The sequence below is a fragment of the Gobius niger genome (genome assembly GCF_951799975.1).
Source record: "Gobius niger genome assembly, chromosome: 13".
In the NCBI taxonomy this organism is placed as follows: domain Eukaryota; kingdom Metazoa; phylum Chordata; class Actinopteri; order Gobiiformes; family Gobiidae; genus Gobius; species Gobius niger.
The window spans coordinates 1261465-1272747 of NC_136864.1; the positions used below are offsets into that span (position 1 = coordinate 1261465).

An 11283-nucleotide genomic window follows, 5' to 3' on the forward strand; every position below is an offset into this window, starting at 1 on the left:
TTTTAATAGAAAAACACATTGATACAGTTTTTGTTGTTTTGTTTTGTGTCTGCATTGTTTATCCTCGTTTTCGTGACGCTTTTTTCAAGAAGCCTTTAGATTTGGTTAAAGCCAAACGTAAGGAAACGTGCTCGGGTTAAGAGGTTAATGCTGAGAAACCCATCAGGACAGAACGAGTCAAAATACATAAAACACAGAGTATTGTAAATCTCATCTCACAGACTGACATTTCTCCTCCAGGGCCAGAGGATTGTGGAGCAGTGGTGGAAAACAGGGATATGAACACGAGGACCAGGTGAGGAAAACATCAGGACTAAACAAGTCAAAATAAAACATCGTTCAGACCGAGGGAGGACACGACAGGAAAAGCAAACCAAACCATCGTCTTCATCTTTCACGTCTGTCCAGCAGGATGAAACTATAACATCGCTCTGAAGCATGAAGATAATCCATGACCACCAAACCACCTGTTTCCTCACCGTGAGGTCAGACTTTGGCTCTGGTTATTTTCAGTTCATGGTTTTATTGAGTTTATGGTTATTTTCAGTATAATATTACCAGTATTGATGTTTACTGCAGTGTCTTATCTGCTCCAAAGCACCGGTGTCGGCTCCTCTGTCCGCGGGTTTTGGCCTGACTCCTGTACATGTAATATACATACATGTAATACATACATGTAATACATACATGTAATACATACATGTAATATACATACATGTAATACATACATGTAATATACATACATGTAATACATACATGTAATATACATACATGTAATACATACATGTAATATACATACATGTAATACATACATGTAATATACATACATGTAATATACATACATGTAATACATACATGTAATATACATACATGTAATACATACATGTAATATACATACATGTAATACATACATGTAATATACATACATGTAATATACATACATGTAATACATACATGTAATATACATACATGTAATATACATACATGTATACAGCCTGGGGACCATGGCCCAAATGTTCGCATGGATTTGGGAACCAATCACAGAACGAGGAGGGACGGCAAGATGATGACGAGCTATTCGATATACGAAGCTTGTAGTTTATTTACGGATTAAGAAAAAAAAAGTTTATTTACGGATCAAACATGAGAGCAGCAGACGCGATGGTATTTTTCGATCAAGTTTTAGTAAATAGTTTAGCAAGTTTACAGCAGGTACGTCATCATACGTCATCTCATACGATGATACGATTGGCTGTGGCCTCGTGCATGAGACGCATGAGAGACATTCGTAGCGCCCCGTAAACCACACCTCTCCTACGAGAACATGAATTGGTGTCCCCAGACTAAATATCACTTGTGATTTTAGTCCCGCGTTAGCCAGGCTAGACATTTGGTGTGAAGTAGCAAAAGGCCTTTGGGTCCTATAACCGTCTCCAGTGATGAATCTAATGGCTGAATGGAAAACTGCATTCAGAGGCTTCAACACAGATGCAGTGGAATCACATATATGACATCACCATAATCCAAAATCCAAAGTAACGTAGCCTGGATTAACAGTTGTCTCTTGTTAGGAGGGAAACAGTTTTTGTTTCTGTAGAAAAAAGACCGCTTTGCTTTAAGTTTGTTCGTTAGCTCCTGAACGTGTTTATAAATGAGAGCCTCTCATCGATCCAGATGCCACCTTACATATTTTTTCCTGTTTCTAAACGTAATTGTTTTCCAATGGCCCAAACCTTAACCTGTTAGAAACTGTTCAGATCAAACTCATGTGACGGCGTCGTTGACACTTTGAATAAAGAAGAACGGACTTATTGTGGCCTATTTCCTTCTATAAGGGAACAGTGACCGGCTCTGGAACTATATATATATGTATGTGTGAGTGCGTGCGTCAAATAAGTGAATAAGTTTTGGTCAATGTTAAATAGTCCGTGTCTAAATAAAAACATGACTCGTAAATCCGTAGACCTTTTTTTTTCTACATTTGTTTTTAATTGAAGCGACAAATTTTCTTTCAAAAAGTTGTGTGATTGGAACGAACTAGAGTTAGTAGCAACATTCGCAGTGTTTATATTTCAACATCAGATGTGACAGAGGCTGAACAGATTCTGTCCATTTTGACCAAATCCTGTAGAAACCTTTCTCCATAGACGTCATGCACAGTGCCCAGTGTTTGTTGTTTTTCCTTCCGGCCTTTTTACTTCCTGCTCACAGAATGTAGTTTCTTGTCTCCATTGTTAAGTTTTCAATCTCTACATCATTTCCCCCCTGATTCACCTGCAGCGTCTCTGACCTCTGACCTCTCCTAAACAGAAGCCTCTCATTTCTCTGTGTAGTTACAGGCAGTCACCAGTAGATGGAGCCAGAGTCCAGAGTGTAACAGGGTTCTTCCCCAGGCGAGTGAAGAGGAAGAGAAGAGCAAAGAACCTTCACCCAGTTTGACCAAACCTGAGCGTCACAGCCTGTGGATCACCTCATTTGAAAGCTAAGGCCTAAGTTTCTTCTTTGTTTTTGTTTTCACGTTTTCATTGTTTTTTAACCCCTTCACTCCCACCTGAACCGAGCACATTTTCTCCAGTTTGGCTTTACCCCAATCCAAAAGCTTCTGGAAAAAAGGTGCGAAAATAGCAACAAAACTGAGACGAAAACAATGATGGAAATTTGATAAAAAATTGACGAAAATATGACAAAAATTTGATAAAAAATTGACGAAAATATGACAAAAATGGGACAAAATGTGACAAAAAAAATGATGAGAAAATGACGAAAAAATGACAAAAAATGTGACAAAAAAGTGACGAAAAATTGATGAAAAAGTGGCAAAAATGTCATAAAAAATGTCACAAGAAATTTACAAAAAATTGAAGAAAAAATGACTAAAAAAATGACAAAAATGTAATAAAAAAATTACCAAAATTTGATAAAAATTTGGAGAAAAAAAAATTACAAACATTTGACAAAAAAATGACTAAAAAGTTAAAAAAAAATGAGTTGAACACAAATGATGGGAAAAAAATCTGATGACGTGAGGAAGAAGATCCTCTCGGTTCAGGCGGGAGTTAAGAGGTTAATGTAATGCACCTGATGAAGCCACAAAGATGTGATGAAAACCAAAAAAGACAAAGATGAGGAAGAGGCTTAGATCAGTTTGTAGGTCTTAGCTTTCAAATGAGGCGTTTCTCTGGCCTGAAGTCTGTAAACTCCAGTCGAGAAGCCTTCAGATTTGGGTAAAGCCAAACTGGAGATAATGTGCTCTGTTAAGAGGTTAATAAAACGGTTTAGTTTGAACAACTGGCGGCCATTTTGTGACCTCTAACCCAGTGTAAAGTAAACTAATGGAAACACCTTTTAGTATTTTTTGACTTTTTGCAGTTTTGTTTTTCAGGAGCTCAGACTTTAGCTCCATCTGTTCAGGGATTTTCTTCTTTTAAAACTATTTCTGTCGTTTTTAACACCACATGACCAATATTTATTCAACCTGGGACAGAGATAGTTACGTTTACTCAAGTACATGTACAGTGGCGACAAAAAGTATTTGGCCAAAATCCAATAGAAACTTAACTTCCATGACGGTTCCTGAGGTTGGTTGTTAGGACTTAGGACTACAAACACGTTTACCCACAGGTGAGAGTAGCTGTTAATAAAGGGGCGGGACTGAGCCAGACTAAGCTCCTCCCTTTATCTAGTCTTCGGGCTGAGCTGAACCTTTAGTGTCTCTGACGAAGCCTTTCTTATGTAGTAATGTTCAGCTGCAGACCCGGAGCCGAGACAGATCCACCGTAAAAAGCGAATCCACCGTGATAGTGCGCCCTCTGCTGGTAAAGACGGATATACAACGGTGTTTAGCTCATGTTTTACAGTTGTATTGTTGGGATTATTTTGTGTAATTTTGTGTTGACATGTAACTTAGTTTACATGTACTATTATTTGGGTTATTTTATTAAATTAAAACTGTTTTACTCCTTTCATTGTATTCTGTTGGACAGAGCCTTCATTTGTTCATTTGTTCAATAAGGGACAGAGACAATATTTTGGAACAAAATCACATGTTTATTGTGGTGACGGCCATTGCTGTAATCAGTAAAGAAAGGAGAGAAATCATCGGGTTAATAATGTTAGCTTACAGATGCAATAACAAAGTAAAAAATAACATTTGTACCGTCAGGGTCTTCCCTGTTTCCTAAATTCAGCAGCAAAACAAAAGATCAAAACTGATGTTGTAATTCTGTGCTAATAATAATAATTATAATAATAATCCCCTCCTGGAGCCGCCACCTTAACGTGGTGGAGGGGTTTGAGCGCCCGTATGATCCTGGGGGCTCTGTTGTCGGGGGCTTCGTGGAAGAAAATGGATGGATGGATGGATAATAATAATAATAATAATAATAATAATAATACGTTCAAAACTAGTCTGGAATGACATACATGCAACAATGTGCCATTAACAATGGTGCCAAAACTTTTTTTAAAATTTTATTTGTCCTTTATTTATCCGGGATAAAACTTGTTGAGATTAAAACTCGTGTCCAGGCCAAGATTCTTTAAAATTAAAATATGCAATAATTTGCCACAGAAAGTAAAAAGTACCCTTAATACATCATTATCAATAAATTATATATTTACTTTACAGCCTGCAATGGCATTTTTGGGTAGCATGTAACTGGGATTATTTATTGTTTTTATTCATTTACAACTAGCATAAACACTGTGTCATCTTATCTTTATCAAACAACAGAAGCATCTACGATTTCAAAATTGGTTCATAAGAAATCAAAAAATTAAATAACTCGGTTAAAGTTAAAGTCTCACGTTCGTTGAGTTGATCAAATCAATCTTCCCAAGACCTAACACCGTCGTGTATCCGTCTTCACCAGCAGAGGGCGCACTATCACGGTGGATTCGCTTGACCGTATTTCTGTCTCGGCTCCGGGTCTGCAGCTTCCCCGACTCTTCTTATGTTATTTTATCTACGTGCTACTCCCCTCCACACCACAGGAGGCGCTGCAGACTCCCTCTCCTCAGCATCCACAGCCCCGCCCCCAGCAGCAGGGCGACCTTCGACCCCAGCGTGAGGGACAGCAGCAGCGTGAGCGGCTGGAGCGTGGCGGCGGGGCAGAGGGGCCGGAGGAAGTACAGCGTGGCCTGGTCCCGCCCCAGAGGGTTGGTGGCTGCGCAGGTGTAGTGCGTCTGCGGCTGCGCGTCCTGCAGCCGAGCCACGGCGTGGAAGGGGGAGGCTCCGGTGGGCACCGCCCCCTCGGAGCCCCGCGGCCACGCCCCCTCGGAGCCCCGCCCCCGCACGCCGGCCTCCAGCCACTGCACGTCCGGCAGAGGAGAGCCCTCCACCCGGCACACGGCGCTGAAGCCTCCGTCTGCGCCGGCCTCCAGCGCCACCCACTGGATCTTTGGAGGAGCTGCAGGAAACAGACAGGTGAAGCTTTTCTGTATTTCGTTATGTTTGTTTCTGTCTGGATGTGTTTCTGCATCTGTGATGAACCCCTTAACTCCCACCTGAACCGAGCTCAAAGTTACTGGAAAAAAGCTGTGAAAAAGCAACAAAACTGAGACGAAAACAATGATGGAAATGTGACAAAAAAGTGAGAAAACATTGACAAAAAAGTGATGAAAAATTTGTGAAAAAGTGGAAAAAATGTCACAAAAATGTCACAAGAAATGTACAAAAAATGACAAAAATTTAAGAAAAAATGGATGACAAAAATGTGACAAAAAAAGATGAAAAAATGACAAAAAATTGACAAAAAAAAGACAAAAAAAATGACAAAAATGTGACAAAAAATGTGATAAAAAATCAACGAAAAAATTATCAAAATGTAACAAAAAAATGACAAAAATGTGATAAAAATGTTACAAAAAAAATTACAAAAAAATGATTAAAAAATTGATGAAAAAATGAAAAAAAATGTGATAAAAGTTTGACGAAAAAATGACAAAAATGTGATAAAAAATTGACAAAAAAGTTACAAAAATGAGTTGAATACCCAACAAAAAAATGATGGGAAAAAAAGTCCGATGACGTGAGGAAAAAGATCCCCTCGGTTCAGGCGGGAGTTCAGAGGTTAACCAGGATACAGTAACTGAAACCCTCACCTTCGACCCTCACCCTGGTGCCCATCTTCTCACTGTGATCTTTCCCCTGGATCTGCAGGTGGCAGTAGTAGCGGCCGCTGTCCAGCAGGGTGGCGCTGTTGATCCAGAGCGAGAGGTCGTGCTCCCGAGGGTTTCCTTCCAGACGGAACCTGAAGCAGAGCCGGAAACTCGTTCACTTTATGTTCTGTCCACACGAGACTTCAGGTCCCCCCCGTTACCTCTGGTCCTGGTGCGGGTCGGCCACGCAGCCCTCTGGCGCCCCCTGGCTCACACAGCGGAACACCAGGGCGGACTCTGGCCCGTGGCCCCGCCTCCACATCACCTGCAGCGAGGCATGATGGGAGTGCAGGGGGTGGCTGAAGGAGCAGGGCAGGACCACGGGGTGGCCCTCTCTGGCCCGGACCTCCGGCTGCACCACCAGGAGCCACCCGTCATCACCGGCCAGAGCTGCAAACACGCAAACCATGAGGGGGCGCTGGAGAGTAACCACATGTGAGACTCGGGCACCGTCACACTATTATGTAAACACACAAACCTTTAGGGGGCGCTGGAGAGTAACCACACCGGGGACTCAGGCACCGTCACACTATTATGTAAACACACAAACCATGAGGGGGCGCTGGAGAGTAACCACACGCGGGACTCAGGCACCGTCACACTATGATCAGTACAAACCACACAAACCTTTAGGGGGCACTGGAGAGTAACCACACGCGGGACTCAGGCACCGTCACACTATTATCTAAACACACAAACCTTTAGGGGGCGCTGGAGAGTAACCACACGCGGGACTCAGGCACCGTCACACTATTATCTAAACACACAAACCTTTAGGGGGCGCTGGAGAGTAACCACACGGGGGATTCGGGCACCGTTACACTACTATCTAAACACACAAACCTTTAGGGGGCGCTGGAGAGTAACCACACGCGGGACTCAGGCACCGTCACACTATTATCTAATCACACAAACCTTTAGGGGGCGCTGGAGAGTAACCACACGCGGGACTCAGGCACCGTCACACTATTATCTAAACACACAAACCTTTAGGGGGCGCTGGAGAGTAACCACACGCGGGACTCAGGCACCGTCACACTATTATCTAAACACACAAACCTTTAGGGGGCGCTGGAGAGTAACCACACGAGACTCAGGCACCGTTACACTACTATCTAAACACACAAACCTTTAGGGGGCGCTGGAGAGTAACCACACGGGGGACTCGGCACCGTTACACTATTATCTAAACACACAAACCTTTAGGGGGCGCTGGAGAGTAACCACACGGGGGACTCAGGCACCGTCACACTATTATCTAAACACACAAACCTTTAGGGGGCGCTGGAGAGTAACCACACGCGACTCAGGTACCGTCACACTATTATCTAAACACACAAACCTTTAGGGGGCGCTGGAGAGTAACCACACGAGACTCAGGCACCGTTACACTATTATCTAAACACACAAACCTTTAGGGGGCGCTGGAGAGTAACCACACGAGACTCAGGCACCGTCACACTATTATCTAAACACACAAACCTTTAGGGGGCGCTGGAGAGTAACCACACGGGGGATTCGGGCACCGTTACACTACTATCTAAACACACAAACCTTTAGGGGGCGCTGGAGAGTAACCACACGGGACTCAGGCACCGTCACACTATTATCTAAACACACAAGCTTCACCTGTTGGGTATTCAACTTTTTCGTCAATTTTTTATCACATTTTTGTCATTTTTTTGTCAAATGTTTATCAAATTTTTGTCAAATTTTTGTCATTTTTTCATCAATTTTTTGTCATTTTTTGTTAGATTTTTGTCATTTTTTTGTCAATTTTGTGTCATTTTTTCGTAATTTTTTTGTGATTTTTGTGTCACATTTTTGTCATTTTTTCGTCGCTGGAGAGTAACCACACGCGGGACTCAGGCACCATCACACGATGATCAATACAAACACACAAGCGTCACCTTTAGGGGGCGCTGGAGAGTAACCACATGCAAAATGGCCGAAATTTAGGCAAAAATAAGAGAAAATTGTGTAAAAAAGAAAATATTTGTAATAAAAAAAATGGGGAAAAATTTTGAGAAAAGGAGAAAAATTGGGGCAAAATTGGGAGAAAAAAATCATTTGTGTTTGAGCTGAAAAAAAAAAAAATCACTTCCTTTAATGCTGGGTATAAACCAGGGGGGTCCAACTTTTTTCCATGGGGGGCCGCACTGAGGTGTACACGGGGTGAAGGGACAAACTGATAAAAACAAATATCTCAGTATTTGAAATATACAGAAGTTAGTGACGGGATTTACGGCTCTTTTGGATCCGTTCATTTCAAACGACCGGCTCTTTTCAATACAAAACGTTAATAACGCCAGAAAACTCACAGAATCCAAGACGGCATCGAAGAAAGGCACTTTTTGATTTAAATCCTTTAACCTCTTAACTCCCGCCTGAACCAAGAGGATCTTTTTCTTCACGTCATCAGATTTTTTTCCATCATTTTTTTGTTGGGTATTCAACTCATTTTTGTCACTTTTTTGTCATTTTTTTGTCATTTTTTGTCATTTTTTTGTATTTTTTTGTCATTTTTTTGTATTTTTTTTGTCCATTTCTTGTGATATTTTTGCCACTTTTTCATCAATTTTTCGTCACTTTTTTGTCACATTTCCATCCTTGTTTTCGTCTTAGTTTTGTTGCTATTTTCACACCTTTTTTCCAGAAGCTTTTGGATTGGGGTAAAGCTGGAGAAAATGTGCTTTGTTTGTGAATCAAAAATATTTCTAAAGGTCTAACATTTGATTGTTCTGCCTTCAGCTTTGACTCCAGCACATGCTCTGTGTCGTTTCCAGCTCTAGATTGACGATGGGAAAGTGTGACCACTGCACAAAGCCATCTCCAGCACATCCCAAAGACTCTGTGGTGCCCCCTGACATCTTAGAATATGCTTAAATCCAATGATGGAACAACCTGGCCTTCTGGATGTTCATAGAGTCGCTGAACCCAGACCTGACTGACCACAGCAGGTCAGGAACATCAGGTGAAGGACCTCGCACTGAGGAACATCTGACCTCACTTTATGGAGACACAAGTATAGTAGAAGGTGGTAAACACTGACCTGAAGCCGCTGAGAGGAGCAGAGCAGAGACGAACACCCACAGCTCCATGACCTGCAGAGACTGTGGAGCCGGACCTTGAGTCACTCACAGCTCATTCTGTCCACTTCCTCTTCTCCTGCAGCGAGACACAAATAAGCACTTCTCTACGTAACGTCCTGAGCCCCAAAGCCGAGCATTTTTTTGTCAATTTCTTATCACTTTTTGTCCATTTTTTCTCACTTTTTCGTCCATTTTTTCTCACTTTTTCGTCCATTTTTTCTCACTTTTTTGTCAAATTATTCGCATTTTTTTGTCAAATTCTTATCACTTTTTTGTCCATTTTTTGTAAATTTTTCGTCACATTTTTCTCTCTTTTTTGTCAAATTTTTGTCATTTTTTTGTGCATTTTTTGTAAATTTTTTGTCACTTTTTCAACTTTTTTTTTTGTCCATTTTTTCTCAATTTTTCGTCCATTTTTTGTCCATTTTTGTCATTTTTTTAAACATTTTTTGTAATTTTTTTTGTCACTTTTTCTGTCACTTTTTCGTCCATTTTTGTCAATTTTTTGTCAAATTTTTGTCATTTTTTGTAAATTTTTGTCATTTTTTTGTCCAATTTATTTCGTCAAATTATCCGCATTTTTTTGTCAAATTCTTCTCACTTTTTTATCCATTTTTTCTCAATTTTTCGTCAAATTTTTCTCACTTTTTTGTCAAATTGTTGTCATTTTTTTGGGCATTTTTTCTCAATTTTTTCTAAATTTTTGTCACATTTCCATCCTTGTTTTCGTCTCAGTTTCGTTGCTATTTTCACACCTTTTTCCCTGAAGCTTTTGGATTGGGGTAAAGCTGGAGAAAATGTGCTCGGTTCAGGTGGGAGTTAAGGGGTTAATATACATGTTTGTGAATCAAAAATATCCTTCTGTCCACTTCCTCTTCTCCTGCAGCGAGACACAAATAAGCACTTCTCTACGTAAAGTCCTGAGCCCCAAAGCCGAGCATTTTTTTGTCAAATTCTTATCACTTTTTTGTAAATTTTTTGTCACTTTTTTATCAATTTTTTCTCAAATTTTCGTCAAATTTTTCTCACTTTTTTGTGCATTTTTTGTCACTTTTTTGTCAATTTTTTGTCCATTTTTTGTCACTTTTTCATCCATTTTTTCGTCCATTTTTTGTACATTTTTCGTCCATTTTTTCTCATTTTTTTGTGCATTTTTTGTACATTTTTTGTCACTTTTTCGACAATTTTTTCACATTTTTTTGTCAAATTCTTATCACTTTTTTGTCACATTTTTGTCAATTTTTCTCATTTTTTGTGTGCATTTTTTGTAATTTTTGTCAATTTTTTTGTCAATTTTTTTGTCAATTTTTCATCAAATTATTCACATTTTTTTGTCAAATTTTTGTCACTTTTTTGTCCATATTTTGTCAGTTTTTTGCATGTTTTTTGGGCACTTTTTCTCAACTTTTTTCACATTTTCATCCTTGTTTTCGTCTCAGTTTCGTTGCTATTTTCACACCTTTTTCCCAGAAGCTTTTGGATTGGGGTAAAGCTGGAGAAAATGTGCTCGGTTCAGGTGGGAGTTAAGGGGTTAATGTACATGTTTGTGAATCAAAAATATCCTTCTGTCCACTTCCTCTTCTTCTGCAGCGAGAAAAGCACTTCTCCATGTGAACGTGAAGTCCTGAGCAGCAGAAGTGAGTCACGCTCCGGCGGGTCGTGACTCTGTGACTCTGTGACTCTGTGACTCTGTGACTCTGTGACTCTGTGACTCTGTGACGTCTGCAGCCTCTTCATCTCCAGCCTTTACTTTGATACAAGTTCTCATTTGTCCGGCTGTCGAGGTGAGGCGGGATAATGAGGCCTCAGCCAGAAGAGCCGCCTTAAACCAAGAGTTTATAAATGATCCATCTTCATCCCCTCATCCATCACTCCCTCCTTGTCTCCATCCCACCCTGTCTCTCCTCTTTAACCCCCTTCTCTCCTTTTTCTCCTTCCCTGGCTCCCTCACTAAGCCCCGCCCCTCTCTCCCCTCTCCCTCTTCTTTTCTCTCCCTCTCTCTCCATCTCCTTTCTCCTTCCCTGGCTCCTGC

General features: G+C 40.8%; 1 protein-coding gene across 1 annotated transcript; it reads right to left on the reverse strand.

Moving 5' to 3' along the window:
* Positions 1-4951: 4951 nt before the first annotated feature.
* On the reverse strand, positions 4952-9313 carry LOC306973318 (sialic acid-binding Ig-like lectin 15). Its single transcript, XM_079570223.1, has 4 exons — positions 9212-9313; positions 6321-6549; positions 6103-6251; positions 4952-5408 (listed from the first exon to the last, which is right to left on the reverse strand). Exons 1-4 carry the CDS (start codon positions 9258-9260, stop codon positions 4972-4974), a joined length of 864 nt encoding a protein of 287 aa, XP_079426349.1. The 5' UTR covers positions 9261-9313; the 3' UTR covers positions 4952-4971.
* Positions 9314-11283: the final 1970 nt, after the last annotated feature.

Excerpts from the sequence above, each read along its gene's own strand:
- LOC306973318 (XM_079570223.1), bottom strand. The coding sequence starts at position 9,260 with ATGGAGCTGTGGGTGTTCGTCTCTGCTCTGCTCCTCTCAGCGGCTTCA. Across the intron at positions 6,550-9,211 it reads GCTCCTCTCAGCGGCTTCAG|CTCTGGCCGGTGATGACGGG; the intron begins GTCAGTGTTTAC and ends GCGTGTTTGCAG. Across the intron at positions 5,409-6,102 it reads CACCAGGGTGAGGGTCGAAG|CTCCTCCAAAGATCCAGTGG; the intron begins GTGAGGGTTTCA and ends TGTTTCCTGCAG.